General features: G+C 26.4%; 1 protein-coding gene and 1 long non-coding RNA gene across 3 annotated transcripts in view; both read left to right on the top strand.

Annotated features, from left to right (window-relative positions):
• Window positions 1-313: 313 nt before the first annotated feature.
• On the top strand, window positions 314-12944 carry LOC122510813. Its single transcript, XR_006302465.1, has 4 exons — window positions 314-550; window positions 648-706; window positions 4687-4888; window positions 11432-12944. It is a non-coding gene; the product is annotated as an uncharacterized LOC122510813 (long non-coding RNA).
• A 2845-nt stretch (window positions 12945-15789) lies between these two features.
• Window positions 15790-23310, top strand: part of LOC122510787 — a 171377-nt gene continuing 163856 nt past the window's right edge. Inside the window, exons 1-2 of one of the 2 annotated variants that reach the window (XM_043625681.1) lie at window positions 15790-16065; window positions 17256-18210. In XM_043625681.1, coding sequence (XP_043481616.1) covers window positions 18108-18210 — 103 coding nt within the window. In that variant the 5' untranslated portion in view covers window positions 15790-16065; window positions 17256-18107. Of the gene's footprint in view, window positions 18211-23310 lie in introns of both variants that reach the window. The other variant, XM_043625697.1, reaches the window with a different exon arrangement.

A 23310-nucleotide genomic window follows, 5' to 3' on the forward strand; every position in this document is an offset into this window, starting at 1 on the left:
TATGAGAAATAGTTCAATTCTTTGATTATTTGAAATATATTTATGTTTGTTAGCAGCGAAAAATATTCCTGTTTTGGTTGTTTGTGAATAGATGGCAATACTGTCTTATGACTTTTTATTAATTACTTTTCTTTTAATACAAAATTTCCATGTTGTATACAATTTTCAATTGATGTCAATATAAATTATATAAATATAATAATAATAATATTTATTGATTTTCTTTATGTTGTCATGTAAGCAGTTGGTAATCCTTCTTGCTTTAACGATTTCCGTACAGATGGCAACACTGTCTCCCACTTTCATTCTCGATGGTAAGCGGATCAGTTACCGCTCGTGAAATTGTCAATAATTACATTATTCTATAGAGATAAAAACTTTTTAAATAGTCAGTGTAGTTTTAAATTTCAATTTTCTTTTCGTTAGACATAAAAGTTAAATAAATATTGTTTACCGAATACTTAGATGTCAATATCTAATTTTGGTAACTCAAGATTTTGCCAAGCCGCCATCTTGAAAATTTTTTACTTTCGTCTTTCTAACACCTTTAGTACGTAATTAAAGTCATTATTTGCGGTTTTTTCTGTTAAATATCTGGTAAATCAGGTTTATGGATAGTTGATTAAACAGATAATTGTTTGTTTCAGATGGATGACTTCACATTCGATGAACATTTCACATTCAACGAGTGATGTACGAAAGGAAGGTGAGAAATTTTCGTTCGTTGCAAAAAATTCTTTTTTCTCTATATAATTTGCAAATATAAATATTCTACGGTGTTGATTTATCTGATATTTGGAAAACATCAATTTTTTCGAATATTATATTAATTCTATTGAAGTTGATTTTTTCAAAGGTAATTGATCTTTTTGTTCCTTGTAAACAAAGGGTGGCATGGGGGTTATTGAACACATCTCAAACAACACGCCCCTTGCCCGCTGGGTTTTATTGTTCTAAATTACTTCAAATCTTTTGTTATTCGTTAGAAATTTTACGGTCATTATAAATCCTTTAGATTTAATCATTTTACTATTACATTGTTTCTTAACGATTTATTGTTAATTTTACAGGTTAGTGAATTTTGTTTCAAACAATAGTGAATTTTCAATAATTGTTACTAAATTATAATCATTGTAATAATGTTGATAATTCAACAATCAATTTTTCTAATTTAGGTTAATGCAAAGAGCATTTATCTCTTTTGTAATGACAACTAATATAATTTGCTTAATTACAGTAAGTGTATGTATTCGTAAAGGTGTCGTATTTCATTTCAGAAACATTTTTAGGAGGTTAATATTTACAATCAGGCGGATATTAAAAGCAATATACTCTAAAAATAGCTAATTCAAACTAATTATAGCAAAATAATTAATATTTCAAATTAGTACTTATTTTTTTCCTTTTTAAAGAAAAAATTTAAGTTTTTCAAAAATTAATTTCTTTACCGAAAAGAGTTACTCAACTTTTTAATAATTAGTTTTGTAGGGTTGCCACAGGTCAGGGAAAAGTCTGGGAAATCTAGGAAAAGGGATTGAAATTAGTATAAATTTTAAAAAATTTTAATTCAATTCTTTGAAAGAATTCAACTATCTTAATAAATATCAAAATTCTTTCAATAAATTCAATTATTTTCAAAAATTAAAAAAAAATTCTCGTCAGCATTTCAATTATCCTTATAAATAGCAAAATTCTTCGCCAAAATTCAAGTCTATTCAGGAATTTTTATAAAATTTATTGCTAATTTTAATTATTTTCATAAATAACAATATTCATCACAAGAATTCAATTATTTTCAAAAAATCTAAAAAAAAATTGTCAACATTACAATTTTCTTTATAAATGAATATCAAATTTCTTCGATAAAATTCAATTGTTTTCAGGAATTTTAATAAAATTCATTTCAAAATTAAATTATTGTCATAAGTAATAGTATTCATCACAAGAATTCAATTATTTTCAAAAATACTAAAATTTAATTATATATAATTATTTTTTTCCAAAAAAAATACAAATTTCGCAGGAATTCAATTATTTAAAATAGAATTTGCATAAATTATCTCGAAAAAATCAAATGATTTAAAATTTGTCATTAAAATTTTCGCAGTATTTTATTTATTTTCATAAATTTTAAAATTCTTTTCAGGGATTTAATTATTTTCATAAATAATAAAATCATTTTGAGGAAGTCAATTATTTCCATAAATAACAATATTCAACACAAGAATTAAATTATTTTCAAAATTGTTTCTTAATTCAATAATTTGTATATCTATTATTTTAATAAAATTTCCCAAAAGAATTCAATTTATTATTTAAAACAATTTTGACAAAGTTCTAGACGAATATTCAATTATTTTCTAAAATAATGAAAATTTTACAGGAATTCAATTATTAAAAATATAATTTGCATAAATTTTCGCGAAAAATATCAATTGTTTGCAACTTTTTTATAAAATTCTTCGCAATAATTCAGTTATTTTCATAAATCGTAAAACTCGTTGCAGAATTTTAATTATTTTTAATACAATTTTAATAGAATTCCTCGAAAAATGTAATTATTCTTAAAAATGTTATAAAAATTCGTCGAAAGAATTCAATTATTTAAAAATTTGTTGATAAAATTTGGTATAAGAATTCAATTTTAAGAAACATTCAATTATTCAATAAATTATCTGTTTTTATTTAAATAATTAAATTCTCGTAGAATTTTTTAATAAAAATTAATTTAAAAATTAATTTCAGTTAAAGTTTTAGATAATAATTGAATTTTGGAGAAGTTACTAATAAATGCAATTTTTAGAAACAATTGAATTTTGGAGAAGTTTCAAATTAAAATCTTTGAAAATCTGAATTTTTCATACTTTTAATTTAAAATTTTATGGAACTAATTTTTTTCAAAAATTATTAAAAAAGATTGATTTAAAGATGAATTGTAGTTAAAAATTGTAGAAAATAATAATTGAAATAAAATGATGAAAATAATTTTGAAGAAGTTATACTAACTATAGTCTTATAATATAAAATAATAGTTTTGAAAAAATAATAATGGTTAAATATTTATTTCAAAATGAAGTTATTGGTGTTTTCGAATAATTTTATAATTAAGGAAATTCGTAAATAAATATAATAGAACATTTTTTTAGTATCTAATCATTTTTATAGTGAATCAGAATATTCTGTAGGGTCAGGGAAAAAGTAAAAATTTTGTCTGGAAATTAAGGAAAAGTCAGGGAAAACAAAATTCAATTTTTGGAGCACATCTGATTAGTTTTATGTGAAATTTATACGATTTTAGTTATCATGAAATTTTATATTACGTTAGTATATTGATTTAAAAAAATTGATTTTGATTCAAGATATATCAATTGAATTCGCATTTAAATAAAGTGTTGAATATATTTATATTTCGAGTTCTGTCATCTCTGTATCTTTTTTTAAATATTCATGGTTTATCCTTGATTTATAAGTTGGAAAGGTACAGATTACGCACGTGCAAATCTTGTTCTTGTTTGAAAAAGAAATGCGAAAAATTTCATTTATTAGTGTGACGAATATTCTTCAAAATTTCAAGAATTTTCCATTCTGTCTTCATTGGATTGTTTATTTTTTTTTTAAAGAACTTGCAATTTAGATTAATTCAAATTATTTGCGCAATTTTCAACATTTTATTTGTTAAATACTTTTAGTATCGCATCTCTGCGAGTGTAAATTTTTACAGATCCGTTGAACCACTGACATACAAGTTCAAGTCCATATAAATCTAAACAAGTAGCAAATAAATAGGACATTTAATGAACAGATAAGGTAATTCGTGGAGGAATTTTCTTTGTAAACTCTTGTCATCATTGAGAGAAAATCTACTTTAAAAGTTGAATCATTGAATTCCTTTCTACTTACCAGGTGTTACAGAAACTTGTATTTTATATCGTATTTTTCAATAATTGACATTTTAATCTTAAAATTCTTCATTTCTGAGAGTTTTATATTCACGTATTACATATTTATATTACAATTGTTTAAATAATAAAACGGTTGTCAGGTATGACGAATGTTTCTTTATTTATGGCAATTTTTTCGAATATATAAAAAAATTTTCAAAATTAAATTATTAATTATTTTGACAGAAAATTAAAAATGTTTTGATCCTTATTAGAAAAATTGTTGTTTGCTATTTACTGAAGAGAACCTTCTGTATAAAAACTTTTTCGACCTTTAAAATGCAATAAATTTTTTGTAGAAAATTTCTAATAAAACTAAATAGTTTTCCATAAGTCCTCGATTAAATTTTAGAGTCCATCAAATATTAAATATTATATTTATAGAAAAGGAATCAATAATTCTGTTTATATCGTAATTTATTTTTGTTATATAGTGTAAACTGTGGAATAAAATTAATTTAAATGTACATATAATTTTAACTCTCGAGTTTATAAAATCCTTTGTTACACAAGAAGGATTATTTTCTTGTTATTTTTATCTTTATTAACGTGACTATTATCGAATAAATAATTAAACCAAGTAATTTTCAGTCTTGCAGTCATAAACTGGTATTCAATGTATAAATAATTTTGTTCTATTTTCAAATAAATTCTGAGTAAAATTATTTGTTATAAATAAATAATAAAATTTCAGTGATCGATTTTATTCGAATAGTAATTTTTTCTCTCGCATTTTGTTTTCTAGACGGATTTATACCGGAGAGGAATTATCACATATTGAAATGCTGATCGATAGACGTCTGTCTAGTGGAGGACGACTAGTTTCTCCAATAATATGAGAGCGGTAACCTCAAGTCTTTGACTACAGGACGATTGGCAAAAGTCATCATCATTTTACGTCCTGGCTAGTTGTGATGTGGAATTTTGTATCTCAACTCAAGTATATGGTAAGAGGAGGTTGTTTTTATTTTTATTTCTCAACCACCAGTCGCACGATTATTCAAGGTCGATAACTGGGAGAGTTACACCCATGTAACACTCATAAATCCTTTTGGTAGAAACGGTTGACCCTCGAATGTATGATCCAGTTTAAAAGTCAGGTTCATGTCCGACTCGAAGGGTTTTGCCGCGATATCTATTTCAAACTTGACTCGTAAGGACATCGCGTATCTCGAAAAAACTTTTTGTATAAAAAAAAAAATGCAAAGCTGTTTTCTCTCAGCAAAGAAAAGTCATTGAATGAAATTAATGTTCCTGGATACAATCGAAATAAAAAATTCTTTGTTTATTGGCTGGATTATATCTCTCACGGTAAAATGTTCCATTTTTTTGTTGTTGAAATTTTATTTGTTTTTCAAAATATTTTTCCAACACGAATTCTGGAGAGAAGTAATGGTATAGGAATGCCACAAGCCAGGGAAGTCAGATAATTCAGGGGAAGTAGAATTGGTCAGGGAAAAGTCATCGATTTTTATTAAAAGTACTGGAAAAAATTGATTTTTTAGAATTTATAAGAAAATTCTGAATTTCGGTGTCTTTTTTGTTTGTCTCATAAACCACGAATTCCAATACAAAACCTTCAATTTTTTTCTATTTTTGACAATAATTTCTTTTCAAATAATTTAATTCTCGAAAAACTATCAAAATTATTATTTATAAATTACTAACTACTTAATAAATAATTTTACTTAAATATTTCAGTATTAATTGAATTTTAAAAGAGTTGAGTTGACACTCTTCATAAATAGATAAATTTTAAAAGGTTTCAAATTAAAATTTTATTATAAAATTTCAATTTTGAATGAATTTAATTAAAAAGAAAAAAAGAACTTAGATTTTTGAAAAATTTTAATAATTAAAACTCTTCTGAAATTAGTTGAATTTTTTAATATATATTTAATTAATTATAAAAAATAATGGATTTATAGAAGAATTTTAATTAAAAATACTAAAAATAATTAAATTCTTCGCCAAAATTCAATTATTTTTAAAAGTTTTAATAAAATTCTTGTCAAAATTTCAATTATTTTCAAAAATATTCAATATCTACTATTTTAATAAAATTTTCCAAAAGAATTCAATTATTTAGAAGAGAATTTTAATAAAATTATACTCAAACATTTAGTTATTTTCCTAAATAATAAAAATTTCACAGGAATTCCATTATTTGCAAATTTTTTATAAATTTTTTCGCAATAATTAAATTATTTTCAAAAATGGGCTCGGTGAAACTAGCGACCCGCCGGCCGCCAGCCATCAGAAAAATCCATAGGCGTCGACACACATAGTAGCGCGGTGGCCCTATGCGGTTCAATCAACACAAAAACAACGTACGTTAGCTATTACAGTTTATAGGAAAAAATTGCAATATTCACATTATAAAGAGCAATAATCCCCCTTTAATTTGTGACCAAGAAATAAACATTTGGTATAAAATTGTTCGAATTTTTGATAGCCAGCGTCCCCACCCGCCCGTATCAGAAAAACGAAAATTGGAAAATAAATCGAAAAAAAATTCATAACTCGAACAATTTCAGACCAAATGCTTATTTCTTGGTCGGAAATTAAAGGGGGATTATTGCTCTTCAAAATGTGACAATTGACAATTTTTTAAATACATTTTTGATAGCCAGCATCCCCACCCTCCCGTATCAGAAAAACGAAAATTGGAAAAAAATTCGAAAAAAAATTCATAACTCGAACAATTTCAGACCAAATGCTTATTTCTTGGTCGGAAATTAAAGGGGGATTATTGTTCTTCAAAATGTGACAATTGACAATTTTTTAAATACATTTTTGATAGTCAGCGTCCCCACCCGCCCGTATCAGAAAAACGAAAATTGGAAAATAAATCGAAAAAAAATTCATAACTCGAACAATTTGAGACCAAATGCTTATTTCTTGGTCGGAAATTAAAGGGGGATTATTGCTCTTCAAAATATGACAATTGACAATTTTTTAAATACATTTTTGATAGCCAGCGTCCCCACCCGCCCGTATCAGAAAAACGAAAATTGGAAAAAAATTCGAAAAAAAATTCATAACTCGAACAATTTCAGACCAAATGCTTATTTCTTGGTCGAAAATTAAAGGGGGATTATAGCCCTTCAAAATATGACAATTGACAATTTTTTAAATACATTTTTAATAGCCAGCGTCCCCACCCGCCCGTATCAGAAAAACAAAAATTGGAAAAAAATTCGAAAAAAAATTCATAACTCGAACAATTTCAGACCACATGCTTATTTCTTGGTCGGAAATTAAAGGGGGATTATTGTTCTTCAAAATGTGACAATTGACAATTTTTTAAATACATTTTTGATAGTCAGCGTCCCCACCCGCCCGTATCAGAAAAACGAAAATTGGAAAATAAATCGAAAAAAAATTCATAACTCGAACAATTTGAGACCAAATGCTTATTTCTTGGTCGGAAATTAAAGGGGGATTATTGCTCTTCAAAATATGACAATTGACAATTTTTTAAATACATTTTTGATAGCCAGCGTCCCCACCCGCCCGTATCAGAAAAACGAAAATTGGAAAAAAATTCGAAAAAAATTCATAACTCGAACAATTTCAGACCACATGCTTATTTCTTGGTCGGAAATTAAAGGGCGATTATTGTTCTTCAAAATGTGATAATTGACAATGTTTTAAATACATTTTTGATAGCCAGCGTCCCCACCCGCCCGTATCAGAAAAACGAAAATTGGAAAAAAATTCGAAAAAAAATTCATAACTCGAACAATTTCAGACCACATGCTTATTTCTTGGTCGGAAATTAAAGGGGGATTATTGCTTTTCAAAATGTGACAATTGACAATTTTTTAAATACATTTTTGATAGCCAGCATCCCCACCCTCCCGTATCAGAAAAACGAAAATTGGAAAAAAATTCGAAAAAAAATTCATAACTCGAACAATTTCAGACCAAATGCTTATTTCTTGGTCGGAAATTGAAGGGGGATTATTGTTCTTCAAAATGTGATAATTGACAATGTTTTAAATACATTTTTGATAGCCAGCGTCCCCACCCGCCCGTATCAGAAAAACAAAAATTGGAAAAAAATTCGAAAAAAAATTCATAACTCGAACAATTTCAGACCACATGCTTATTTCTTGGTCGGAAATTGAAGGGGGATTATTGTTCTTCAAAATGTGATAATTGACAATGTTTTAAATACATTTTTGATAGCCAGCGTCCCCACCCGCCCGTATCAGAAAAACGAAAATTGGAAAAAAATTCGAAAAAAAATTCATAACTCGAACAATTTCAGACCACATGCTTATTTCTTGGTCGGAAATTGAAGGGGGATTATTGTTCTTCAAAATGTGATAATTGACAATGTTTTAAATACATTTTTGATAGCCAGCGTCCCCACCCGCCCGTATCAGAAAAACGAAAATTGGAAAAAAATTCGAAAAAAAATTCATAACTCGAACAATTTCAGACCACATGCTTATTTCTTGGTCGGAAATTAAAGGGGGATTATTGTTCTTCAAAATGTGATAATGGACAATGTTTTAAATACATTTTTGATAGCCAGCGTCCCCACCCGCCCGTATCAGAAAAACGAAAATTGGAAAAAAATTCGAAAAAAAATTCATAACTCGAACAATTTCAGACCACATGCTTATTTCTTGGTCGGAAATTAAAGGGGGATTATTGCTCCTCCAAATGTGACAATTGACAATTTTTTAGATACATTTTTGATAGCCAGCGTCCCCACCCGCCCGTATCAGAAAAACGAAAATTGGAAAAAAATTCGAAAAAAAATTCATAACTCGAACAATTTCAGACCAAATGCTTATTTCTTGGTCGAAAATTAAAGGGGGATTATTGCTCTTTAAAATGTGACTATTGCAATTTTTTCCTATAAACTGTAATAGCTAACGTAGGTTGTTTTTGCGTTGATTGAACCGTATAGGGCCACCGCGCTACTATGTGTGTCGGCGCCTATGGATTCTTCTGATGGGTGGCGGCCGGCGGGTCGCTAGTTTCACCGAGCCTCAAAAATGATAAAATTTTTCAAAGGGATTCAATTATTTTTATGAATAATAAAATTTTTCACAGGGATTCAATTATTTTTGTAAATAATAAATTTTTTAGGATTTCAATTATAATTCGTAAAAAGAATTGAATTATTAAAAAATTTGTTGATAAAATTCTTTATGAGAATTGAATTTTTTTGTCTTTATAAATTGCAAAATTCTTTGCTGAAAAATTATTTTTAAAAATATCCCTTAATTCACTGATTTTCAAACCTACTATTTTAATAAAAATTTCCAAAAGAATTCAAATATTTAAAAAAAAAATTTATAAAATTCTATGCAAATATTTAATTATTTTTATAAATAATAATAATTTTACAGGGATTCAATTATTTTCATAAATAATAATAAAACTCATTGCAAAATTTTATTATTTTTAATATAATTTCAATTATATTCCTCGTAAAATGTAATTATTCTAAAAAATGTTATTAAAATTCATCAAAAGAATTCAATTATTTAAAAATATGTTGATAAAATTATGTGTAAGAATTCAATTTGAAGAAATATTCCAAATTGCATTCATTAAATTATCTATGTTTGTATTTAAATAATTAAATTCTCGTAGAATTTTATAATAAGAATTGATTTAAAAATTAATTTTTTCGAAATAATTTAATTATTTTCTTAAAAAATAAAATTCTTCAAAGCAATTCAATTATTTAAGAAATTTTAATAAAATTCTTCCCAAGAATTCAATTATTTTCATAAATAACAAAAGTTATCGCAGAATTTCAATTATTTTTTATACAATTTTAAATATAATGATAGAAAATTGCATTTATTCTTAAAATGTTTTTTGAAATTTACCGAAAGAATTCAATTATTTTTAAAAATTTTGATAAAATTCTTCATAAAAATTTAGTTTTCAGAAACATTCAATTGTTCAATCAATTATTTATTTTTGTATTTAAATAATTGAATTCTCGTAGAATTTTCTAATAAAAATTGATTTAAAAATAAATTTAATTAAAAATTTTAGATAATAATAATAATAATAATTTTATCATTCATTATTATAAGTTGTTAAATTTCAAAAAGGCTTGCATTTGAAATTTTTGAAAATCTGAATTTCTATTGAAAAATAATAATGATTAAACAATTATTTATAATAGAAGTTATTGATGTTTTTGAATAATTTTACAATTAAAGAAATTCGTAAATAAATGTAATGGAAACACTTTTTTTGAGTACCTAATCATTTTTAGAGTGAATCAGAATATTTTTTTTAGGATAAGGGAAAAAGTCAAAATTTTGTCTGGAAATCAGGAAAAAGTCAGGGAAAAAGAAAATTAAATTTTTGTAGCAACTCTGTGGTAGTTACTTTGAATTTCTATTTAAATTTTAAATATCAACAGAAAAATGAACTTGAATATTTTATAGGTAAAAAAGATTGATTTAAGTATTAAATAGCAAGAAAAAAGTTGACTTAAATATTAAATAGCAAAAAAATATTAAGTTAAACATTAAATAGCAACAAAATATTAACTTAAATACTAAATTAAATAGCAAATTAAAACAAAATAATGGTTTATTACGGTCAATGTTAATATTAAACTATAAAAAATAATAAAAGTTCAACTAGAAATGAGAGAATCTGTAAATTTTATAGATGAAATGAAGTATGCCGGAGAAAGTTATTATAACATGAAAGTCAACTTGATGGATAAAGTTATGTAAAATTTAATAAATTGAGGTTAATAAGTATATCTTAATCCAGGGCAGTGAAAAAATATATTTTTTAATTATGAGATAAATACAAGGTTTGTCGTTACGAGAGTTTTTCTCTTTTTTTATACATTGGATTTTTTCCATTAGCTATTTAGATGTTTCTATTAAATTTCCATGGACTTTCGATTACTTCTTGATTATTATTAATTACCACCTTGATTTATAATCAAGGAATAATTGATAGTCCATAAGAGTTTATCACTGAAATTGTATAGATTGAGAGACATAAAATCTGAAATGTGGATTTTAATTAAATTATTATATTTTTTTCATTTCTTTGTGTAGAATTTTTTCGTTATATTAAATCTCTTCTCTTATTTTTCGTTTCAAATTGTACAAGACCCCTTTGATCCCACAAGTTACAGGCTGATTTGAATTAGAAGCACTTGCAATTGCCTGAATTTATTGTCAGGGGAGAGAGAAATTGCAGATAATCTCTCATTGAGTGCAATTTAGTAAAATTTTCCATTAGTAGAGTTTTTATTTAACCGAATTTTCATTAAACTTATTTTCTATTATTCTAATTGGATGGCAGTTTTCTTTTGTTCGCAATAATGTTAGAAAAATATCCGGTTTAAATAATTTAAAGTTAATTGTTAAAAATAACTAGTAATTCTAATTTTTTGTAATTTATGGATAAAAAAAGTTAATATTAAGTTCACAATCAATTTTATTTTATGTATAATATAAATTTCTTTTAATTTTCAGTCAGTGCTCCAGAAGATGGAAAATTTGTCTGTTTCCAAGAACTCGATGTCTTAACATGGAAAATTGGAAAGTGTATTCATCGAGAATCTTCAATAGTGGTTCATTGTCAGGGTGGCGAGCTACCGCGAATAGATAGTAGGAAATTCTTATGATCAGGGAAGGACAATATTTTTGTCTGAAGTTTGCCATCAAATTTCAAATATTTAATCGAATTTTTTTCCTTATAAAATCTTTTGAATTTAATTTATAAAAATGTTTCATAAAATAATTATTTATAAAATCATTTTAATTCAGATTTCAATAGAATTTTTTTTAAACAATAGAAGTGAAACCCAAGTTTAATATAAAGAATTAGAATTAATTTTCAATTTGCTTTTATACATAAATTACATTTGCTTTTATGATAAATAAATTTTGTTTTTGGCTAAGAAATTTTGTTTTTGGTTAGGGAAAAGTTAGAGAATTTTCGAAATAATTTTCACTCGCCACCTTGAATATTCTTCTAGAGGAAGCGCGATGGCATAGCATCCATCGACCAACGTGGGATCGCCGTTCGATGAGTCAAATGCACAATTAATTTATTTTACTTGTTACGACTGATGAGTCAAATGGCAATTTTCTGATTTTACTCCTTCCCTGTTTAAGTTACTTTTTGAGATTATTTATTTTTCTAAATACAATCGGTTAGTACATCAATTAATATATGGATTTAGTTTTTTCTATAATTTTTCCGTTTTGCAAAATTTTGGAATAGTAAGTAAATATTTTCTTACTTTCTTGAAACTAGGTACTATTCATGGTAAATATTTAAAATTTATAGATATTATATTTTCCGAAAACAGGGAAGGAAAGCAACATAGTGACAACAGAATGTTCTTTTACTGTTTTAATATTTATGCCATTTATCATTTGTTGTGTTTAACTGTTTTCTTTTCAGCTTTTTGTTCTAAGGTGCTCCCAAAAACGATTTCTACCTTGGCGATATTTGAGAGAATCGAACATTGATTTTGCGGGTGTAGGAAAAAATAGGTTAATTGAGGTTTAGGTAGGAATGGCTTTTTCTTCGTTGCGTGAAATAATTTTGTTAGAAATATTGTTATAGGTAGGGAAAATGTTTTTTTGGCGTGCGAGTATACGAACGCATGTGCACACATGCGTGCCAGCATCTCACAGTAACCGAAGTACCAGTTACATTTTTTTATTATTATTATAATTATTACTATTTTACTTATTATTATTATTATTTTTATTAATATTATTATTCTCTTTTTTTATTATTCATTTTTTGTCACTATGTTGTTTTAAATGTTATTTAATAATTTATTAATTATGAATTGTATTTTCCTTTTTTTTATCTATTACTTTCAGATGACTTATAGCATAATGCACTAGGTACGATCAATTATTATTAATATCTATTCAATTTTATTAAAAAAATTTTTTTGTATCAGAAATGTGCAAAATTTTATATTTTATGTGTACGTCCGCATGAAAAGGGATCACTTTGTCACTATTGGAGTGTATATTCTTGATTACATTTTGAACAATTTTAATTTGAAATTTTAGAAAATTTTAATTCAGAATGAATTTAATAAAAAAATAATAAAATTATTTTCATAAATAATAAAATTTTTTACAGCGATTCAATTATTTTCCTAAATGATAAAACTCATAATAGAATTTCAATGATTTTTAATACAATATATTAACCGAATTCCTAGAAAAATGTAATTATTCTTGAAAATTTAAATAAAATTCGTCCTAAAAATTAAATTAATTAAAAATTTGATGATAAATTAAATTAATTAATTAATTCAATTTGAGAATTCAAATTTGAGAAACATTTATTTATTCAATAAAGTATTTATTTTTGTATTTAAATAATTGAATTCGCCTAGAATTTTCTAATAAAAATTGATTTAAAAATGAATTTCAGTAAAAATTTTAGATAATAATTGAATTTTGATAAAGTTTATTTAAATTTTTTTTTGGAAATTATTTTAAGGTTTTAATTTCTAAATATTTAATTGAAGATTTTTCCAAATAATCAAAATGTCGTAAAATTGAAATGTAAACAAATGGATTTGAAAATTCTCTAGGAACTTTTGCAAAAATTATTAAAAGTAATTGATAATTATTAATAATTACATTTTTCGAAAAATTTACTGAAAATTGTTTTAAAAATAATTGAAATCCTGTGAAGAATTTTATTAGTTATGAAAATAATTGAATTTTCATGCAACGAATTTTATAAAAATTTTTTAAATAATTGAAATCCTGTGACGAAGTTTATTATTTATAGAAATAATTGAATTGTTGCAATTTTATTACAATTTTTTTAAATAATTGAATTGATGTAAAAAATTGTATTACTCGTAAAAATAATCGAAATCTTGCGAAGGATTTTATTAAAATTGTTGTAAAAAATAAAATTTTTTTTTTTTGAAAAATTTTATAGAAATTTTAATTATTATAAAACATGAAGATATCGATCACTCCGAGTCTTCGACTCGGAATGCTCGATATCTTCATGTTTTATAGAAATATTCTTAAAATAAAATTTGATTTTTTCAAATAATTTTACAATTCGAGAAATTCGTAAATAAATATAATAGAAAATTTTTTTCATAGTTGCCACAGAGCTTGGAAATCCTGAAAAACCCAGACCCAGATATTAATTTGAATTGTTATAGTAATAGTTTAGGACCAGTAAAAAAAATTTTGACTGTCAATTGTTAGTAAGCAGAAGATTAAGTTCGCTCTAAAAAAAATGTTTTATTTTCTGCTGATTATTGGCTGCGGTTACTTTTTATGAATTGTCAATTAAATTGATTTTGATGTCCCAGATATTAATTAGAATTGTTCTAGTACTAGTTTAGGACCATTATAATTAATTCTTTGTGACAACATTGAAACGGATAATTTAACGTGGGACACTTTGTAGTTTAGTTTTCAACAATAAAATAGAAAAAATCTAAATCACTTTTAGAAAATTGTGATTATCTTCTAAAATAAAATCGACAAAGTGGTCCTTTTCCATGCGGACGTACACATATTCTGAATTTAGTATAAATATTTCACATATTAATATAAGCATATAGTCTACATATATGTTTATATGTATGCTATATGTGGGAATAGTTTGTTTCAGGTAGATTTATAAATTATTCGGATTTTATTGACTCGTGAAGAAAACAGCAAACTTTTCAAGTTAATGTCGCAAAAAAATGGAATTTTTTTTAGGTAAATAATTTTAGTAGATAAGATTTTTTTCTCTTTTACACAAAAGTTGTTAATTTTGTTTACGGAACTTTTTTTTTCACAAAAGGTATACCGCGGCAAGTCTGAGATAAATTCTGTTAAATGAAAATTCATTCGGTCGATAAAGATATTATGTTTTTTGGAATACATATTTGGATAAATTCTGTTAAATGAAAATTCATCTGGTCGATAAAGATTATGATTTTTGGAATACAATTTGCTTTATTAGTATGGTATAAGTTTATTGAAACAATAACAATTAAATAAACTTTAATGAATATGATGCTAATCTGATAGTGATTATATTTTTATTACCGAATTTTTTTTATGTACCGAATTACTATTCGGTATATGACGGAATTAGATTAATAAGGTTTGGGTAACTTATGCGGTGGTAAAAATTGACGGATTGTAAAAATAGAATAGATTGATGATAATAACGATGAATGATGATGATGATGATGGTGCAGATGGTTTAAAGTATAGGTATTTTTGGAGTGATGGTCTTTGACTTTATTGGCACTAATCATTAATATTTCCTTCAAGATCAGCTTCTCTTCATCTTCAATCATATGCTGCCGCTCCTCAAGGGTGAAAAACGTCTTCGACCAAACTCGTCTGCCTGTTCTTGTTTCTTGCAGCACTCCTAGTAATTTAGCTACACAACATTCGACCTTCAGGAAACTACACTTGACCGTTTACCTTCCGCAAACGTTTCGGAATAGGAAGGTCAATGTCGATCAAGTCGGAAGAGAGCGTCAGCCTTGAAGTCCGAAGAGTTGTTAACTTACTCCTGGTACCTGAATCTCGATTCGTTACCTGTATTCATGCTTTTGCAGCAGTAGTAGCAGCAACAACAACATCAACAACATCAGCTTGGCAATAATTTCTTGATGGCAGTAGTTTATTAACTATACGACAACGTTCTTGTTACTTATATACGTATGACAAGACTTTATGCCCCCCTGAAGTTGCACTCGGTTCATGAAAAAGAAGGGAAACGTGTGATACCGAGGAGAGAGAGACGAGAGCGGTGCTAACATGGCGAACTGGAAAGTAAGTGCCTGCCGGTGACTGAGTGACCCATACACACGTTCTCGCAGTCACATACCGTTCTCAACTATCGCTAAGCGCAGAACGATCGACAAATTATATTAGTGTGATCAAAGCGGTGTCTTGGTTTTTTTTTCTTTCAAAAAAAAAAAAAGAAAAACCTACACCCTCCTCATTAAAGAACAATATCGTCCGGTGAAATCGCTCCATGGAGAAATTACAAACCATCAATTATTCATCTTTCAGTTCGGTTTTCTGCAAATCCCGTGTCATTATCACGTTATCGTTTCCAGTGACATTTCGAAATAAACAAACATCAGGTGTTACAACGTGAGAAAGGGAAATTCACGCCTCGGTATAAAGAGGGAAAAAGTCGACATTTTCTTTTCTTTTTTTTTTGTATTTTTAATATAAAGTGCCAAGTGCGTGAATTCTTGATAAACCAGCTTCTTTTTTTTCTGTTCATTGACAGGTGCATCGTCAATTTATCATAATCTTTTTCTCTTTAATGATTTGCGTTACTGTTGTCATTAACTGCTTGAATGAAAGTCAGGAAGTTTGTTCTTTTTAAAAAAGACCAATTGTAGGAAAAAATTTTTTATTTCTTTTAGATGTGTACTGAATTATAGAAAGCCGATATTCTCTTGCGCCACGTGCTTTTACATGTGCACTCTCTTTAAGTAATTATTTGATTGATTCTCAAGTGTCATTGCGGAAAGTAAACGAATATTAATTTATAGTTAAATTTGTCTGGTATATTATCATTTGATATTTATACAATTTCTTCTTTTTTTTAAGCCAAGGTCTTTTATTTCTCCCCTTCATTTGTTTGTCTTTCACTTTTTGCGAATTGTTCTCATCCTTCTTGAATTTTGAGGAAAGAAATTATTGAATCAAATGATGTGGAATATTTTTTATCGGCGTAGCTAATAGTAATAACAATAGTAACAACACTGGTAATAACAGTAATAGCAATAGTAAAAACAATAGTAATAACAGTAGTGATAACAATAGTAAAAACAATAGTAATAACGGTAGTGATAACAGTAGTAAAAAATAGTAATAACAATTGTAATAAAACACTGGTAATAACAGCATTATCAATAGTAATAGCAATACTAATAACAATAGTGATAACAATAGTGATATTAATAGTAAAGACAATAGCAATATTTTCAGTAACAACAATTGTAAAAAAATTGTTACAAAGTAGTGTTAATAATAGGAAATCGCAATAGAGGTGCATAATTATAAATCATAAGATGCAAAAAACAATTATGTAAAGGGTAAAAAAAATTTGTAATTTAAAGATTGTCTTTGTAGCTAAGAAATAATAGTAACAATTAGCTTATAAATAATATAACAGTAAATTTTAAAAACTATTTGCCTTGAGTTGTATAATTTCCGCGAGAAGTTGAGAGTAAAAAAAAGTCAAGGACACCTCGAAAAAAGAAGCTGGTCGTGATTTATAATAAATTGACGACGAAATTAATGGAGATTATTTTAATAGGGAATGTCATCCGGAAGACGGAAATTGGTGATTAGATTTTGTATTATTCTTGATTGTAATTAAATGTTCGTTGGCGAATTTAAGTGCGTGATTGCGGTAAAACTTTCTCTAAAACGATATCAATAATATAAAATATAAAATTATTTCGCATTTTTTTTTTTTTTGTGTAAATATCAGTTTTTATCGAAAAGGAACTATGTGAAAGATTGGTGGACGATCGAAAAATGGGTTGATTAGTTTGTGAACACTTGGATATTATAATAGATGTTCATGGATGTTGTAGTGTCATCTGTAACAAAAACACATTCGGATAAAACGAGCTTAATAGTACTTGGAGCTTTAATTAAAAAGAAAAAAAAGAAAAAGTATTCTCGAGAGTCTGATGTTTGTCACGTATTGTCAGTCGTCTTATAACATAAGAATTGAAATCAATTCATTTTCCAAAGAGCATTTCACTTTCGAAGAAGTGTATATTAATTTTCTTGTTACTTTTCTAAGAACGTATTGTCACTTTATATAGTTTTCGAGAGAAAACTAGATTTTCAAAGAAGTGCATTATTTTTCATGTTTCTTTGATGCTGATCAAAAGTTTGAGAAGAAAAAGAAATACTACAGTCGTTATGAAGATAAAGAGAGTTGGCAATTATTGACCAAACAACATGAAGATTAATAGCTGCAGAATTATAGAATTAGAATTTTTTTGATATAATTATACCTCAATACATTTAATGGTCAAGTGGAAATTTTCTTTTTGATTTTAGTTTTAAAAAAGCTCGTTATTTTAATGTGATATGAAAAATAGTTTGTGAAGATTCTTTTGGGAAATATTTTCGACGACAATTGTTTGATACAATGCTAAACTGCACTGACCTCGAGTGCATTCTGCACCATCATCACTATCATGCTCATCTTCATCAATTACAATCTTATCTTCCTGGAGAACTTGAGGAAGACGGTGAGTTCTAATTGATTTAACTATTTTTTTTATTGTTATTGACTCTTGCTAAATAATTAGCGTTTATTTATATGTAGCACTAAGTGTAGATCCATCAAGGATAGAATTATTAAACGCGAAAAATAATTGTTTTCGACTTTATTCAGTTATTGAAATATTATTCATAAACCGTTTTTTTTCGATTTCGAGAACGAAATGTTTTTTATTAGAAATATTTTTATAAATTACCACCCGCAATAAATGTTAAACTAAATTTAGGATTTTGAAAAATTTTATTTGGTATTTTAATAAATTAATCTGAATTTTTTATACGTACCACAAAAATTATAATAGTAAAAATTTTAATTTAAGGAAGAAATATATTTGATTCATTTGAACGTTCTGATCTTCAGGCGCATTAATTTCGATGTTCGGAACCAAATAATATCCCCTCTTCTTAATCGGAAATTTAAAAAAAATTATTTTTGAATTCTGTACCTATACATTTTGAAAGAATTACTTTATCGCTTTCTCTATGGAGTTTCTATGTGATTTCTAAATTTGGTAATAGAAGAAAGTTACTTGAAGAATATAATATACTTTGACTTGAAGGTTCACATGAAAAATTCATGAAAATGCAATGAAGAGTTTCCATTGAATTATATAAATATAATATGAAATTTAAAAATCTCTTGTGTTTGAAACTAACGAAATTTCAATCGATTAGGTACTAAAATTTTAGACATTAATATTAAATTCAGATAAATGTAACTTTTTTTCTCTACTTCCTCTCAATTCAAGGTTTTTAAAATTTGCGAAAATAAAAAAATGTTTTTTTAAAAATTATTACATTTTGATGTTATATTTAACCTTCAAGTGCACAAGGATAGTTTAACTTTTAAAAGACAATTTGAACTTAAGATTGTGATGAGTGATAACTAAAAAACTGACAAATGTTCGTTTTTTTTGCATTGTAACTCAACCTTCGAAATGATTTACTAAATTTTATTGTTCTTCTTAGTTCAGCTTCCATAAATTTTTATATAATGTTTCGTTTTTTCATTCTCATTGTCATATATATCTTCATGTAAACAAGTTTTAATAATCTTTTAAAAAATTTATAACTATGGAACGTTAGATTCGTCGAAAAAATAACGGAAGAGGTTGTAAACAATTTTCTTGAACAACAAAAATATTTTTATCGTTAGTTGCAATTAACTACAGATACAGACACGTGTTAATTACAAGTATATATACAGTAAAAAAATATACAAATATATTTATATATTTTTCTATATATGGCGAATTTTTTTTTCTGTCCATCTTTGTATTTTTTTGGTGATTTTTCAATTTTTTGATTTTTCGAATTAATGCATCCAAGTGATAGTTTGAATTTCGATACTTTCTCGTATTATTAAAATTTACATGAGGAAGCAAAAGATTAACGTTGTTGCGAGTAAAGTGATGCATTTTTTTTGCAGGTAGCCATTTTATGAGAGTGTGTATTTTCTCAGAACCGATTTCTGTAATCGAGAGCACCTTTAGTCAGGCAAACTTACACTAGCCACGATCATAACATTTTAACTTTTTTATGCTCGCAACTTTCTTGGCCCTGAAACATGGTAACTTGCAAAGACGAGAGAGAGAAGTCTCTCTTGGATATTTTTACGTGTCACATGTTTTTTAATTTGCAAAGTAAAAGTTTCTTTTCGGTAAACAAAGTCTTTGTCTACTGCTTTTCTCTTCTGATAAATATTCCTTTCTTGATTGAAAAATCGTCAATTAGATTCAAATAATTTTTTGAATACATAGCAACTCCGATTTAGTGGACTTTTTACTGCGATTAAGAGGGGACTCCACTAAAGTGGAATACGTGTGTATTGAAATAGATTTTTTTATTTGAACCAAAAGAAAGAATTTTTCTTTTTTTGAAAAGGATTTAAAATTCGAATGCTGTGGTTTAAAAAATTTAGTTTATAATTTGTGTTGTGTTGGTGATTATTAAGTTTTTTAAAACCGGCATTTAAGTCTTGTGTAATATTAAAGTTATGAAAGAAAAATATATATTTAGTGTTTCTCGCGTGGAACTTTCCAATGCAGATTTTTTTTTAAATAGAAAATTTACATAATTAAGAGGATTGTAGGAAAATGGTATTTTTTTAAACGGAGCTTTAATCTTTTGCTTCAGGGACATTTACAACTCACGGCAAGCAGTTATCAATGTATTCATTTGCCTTGATTAGCTGCTTGTAGATTCTTCGCGTTGCAAATCGCGAGCGCGGAAAGTTAAAACATCTTATTTTTCCTCTTGCGGATTGTTGACCTTTTGTGCGACTAAAGTGGTTGGGTTTTTTTTTATTTAGAAACAATATTTACCTTTGACTTAAAAAATTTTGTTTGCAACGCATAAATTATTCTAAATTTAATGTATTTTTGTTTATCTCAGGTTATAAATATGGGGTTTGAGTTCTTATTTTCATAAAGCGGAAATTTCATTTGAACACTCAAAACTTGAGGATATTTTTTTTGGACTTCTTTGGGAATTTTTATTTAACCGAATTTTTATTACATTTATAATCGTATTTTTATGTATAATAAAATTTTGCCAATTTTTAATTATATGGCAGAATTTAAAATGAACATTTTTTTTTTGTTTTAGGACCTTAAACAGAAAATAGATTGATTTTAAGAATTTTCGGACTTTTAAAGAATTTTTATGCTTTCCTGTTTTAGAAACAAAATTTTTTATGATGATTAAGACTCGTAATCGAAATTCCATTTTGTATACAAAAATTGGTTGCAATTTAAATGGAACAATGTCAAAATAATTCAGTAAATTTCAAATATGCAGTTGATTCTGAGAAGTTGTTAAGCAATTTCGATAGAGAATGCTTAAAGGCAATTCCGATTCAATATTTGTATTTTCTCCTGCGGTTAAGTGTTCTAATTATTTTCATTGTGCAATTTTCTAATTAGTCTCTTAATTGAGATTTTTAAGTTTTTATGACTGATTGTTATAAATGATAATGAATATTTAACCTAATGTATTAGGATCATTATTTTGTTTGTATATTGTAAGTCGTTTTTCTGTTACTGTTGTGATTTTCTACTGTTTAGAAAACGCATATTTGTGACCTTGTCTTAATTCCTAATATTCAGAAAATTATCGAGGAAGGACTAATTAATGGTTTTGTTTTAATTAATTGTACTAATTTAATCAAAGTGATTGAATTTCATACGCGAAATGATCACGCTATCGTTATGGTTTGTTATTCAGAGCATGATGATCGGTCTCTTTTTTTTGTAAATTATAGTTGAGTTTTATTTTCTCGTTTGGTATGTTTCGTTTATATGATTGGTACTTCGTTTTTCATGATTTGTGCTTTATTTATAAGTTTTATCGTTAATTTTAGGTTGGGATTAAAAATTTTATTGTATTGTATCTTTTGTTTGCTGAAAAAAAAGATGCGGGTTTTTGAACATGGTTTCGTTTTTAATTTTAATCCACGTATGCCATTTTTTTAAGTAGCTTCTTCGTTTTTAATTTATTACAAATATTATCGAATTCATTTAGATTCATGAGCCGTCGTTGAAAGCGTAATCCAATGATTCATTCGTTTTAAGTACCTTATTACATATAATTTTTGTCGCTGCCATTGATGATGGAAAATCTTTCATTTGGCTTAATCAAATAATGCATCGAGTTTTATAATTGATCGTTTCTGGATTACCACAAAAATCCATTAAATTGTCATTGTGTATTTATTCCTTTTGGGAAATAATATTTACATTGTTATCGTTAGCATGTTGATGGATTTTTGATTGAGGGTTATTGAATTTTATAAAAATTATTGGTAGCCTTTATTGAAAGGGAATAATTGCGTTGTACTATTTTTTCTTCATTCATGTTGCGATTGTGTAAACTTTTTTATGCTGTCTTTCTTCTCTTTCTTCTCTTTCTTCTCTTTCTTTTCTTTTCTCTTAAAAATACATTTTTTATTTCCGAAAAAAAGAATAAATAATGATCTTCTTTTATTATTTTTTGCATCGGACTCATTTGTCAATTGTGGTTTGAAAATTGGAGTATAAAAATTACAGGGCAGCTGAGTATTGGAAGAGTAGGTTTGACTTTTGGGTTATAATTTTCTTCTCCTTCGTAATATTTGAAAAGAATTTTCGATTCTTGTTGGATGGCTATTATGGCAAATCAGACCCATGATCTTGTCCATATGCATTATTGCATCACGTGCACACAACCATTTCTCTCGGGTTGATTGAACTTAGAACGTTCCAGATAAGTTTCTTTCAATATATTATTGCAATAATTCACCTGTCATAAATAAATACATAACTTGAATCATAACTATCATCAAGTTTTCATTTGTCTTTGAAAAATTGTTGTAAAAGAAAAATCATTGCAAGCGACGTTTTCTATACGCAATACTCGTCTTGTGTCTGATGTAAAGAAGATTAAAAACGATAAATATCCTCTCGAATTTATTTTTAGTTTTTTGTATTTATTTATTCTTTATTCTGTACTCTTTATTCTTCATTCATGTGTTAAAAATTTCTGTAAGCAAATGTTTTTGTACTAAAAATATATTGAAAAAGATGTGAAGAAAATATTATTATTGTAAATGGATAGTTAAAAATTATAATTGAAGATAAGTTTTCTGATCTTATTTATGAGAATGATTTTCTAAGGAATATTTGAATTCTTTGGAAAAGTACATGGTGTGTTTCTTTGAATGATGCCTCGGCGTGTACTCATCATTTTCTATTGACATTTCACGCAAAACATGACATTTATTAATCCCTGTTTTCTGGATAAAATTATCGTTAATTTAACATAAATTTTACATTCGATTGTACTTTCCATTTCAATAGCAATAAATGGAAATCTTTAGTGCACACTATTTGTTAACATTGTAAAAATTGTTGCTGTGGAAGTTGAGTTTGTAAAGAAAAATTTGTAATTTATTATTTTTACGTAATGTTGTTATTGTTGGATGTCTAATGTTGGAAGTTATGGAAAATTATAATTAGAAGCATAAAAGGTTTGTTTGGCTAATTTTTTATTTGGGTAATTTTTTCTTTGGGTAACTTTTTCTTTGGATAATT

The sequence above is a fragment of the Leptopilina heterotoma genome, unplaced genomic scaffold, assembly GCF_015476425.1.
Source record: "Leptopilina heterotoma isolate Lh14 unplaced genomic scaffold, ASM1547642v1 Lhet_120, whole genome shotgun sequence".
Classification (NCBI taxonomy): Eukaryota; Metazoa; Arthropoda; class Insecta; order Hymenoptera; family Figitidae; genus Leptopilina; species Leptopilina heterotoma.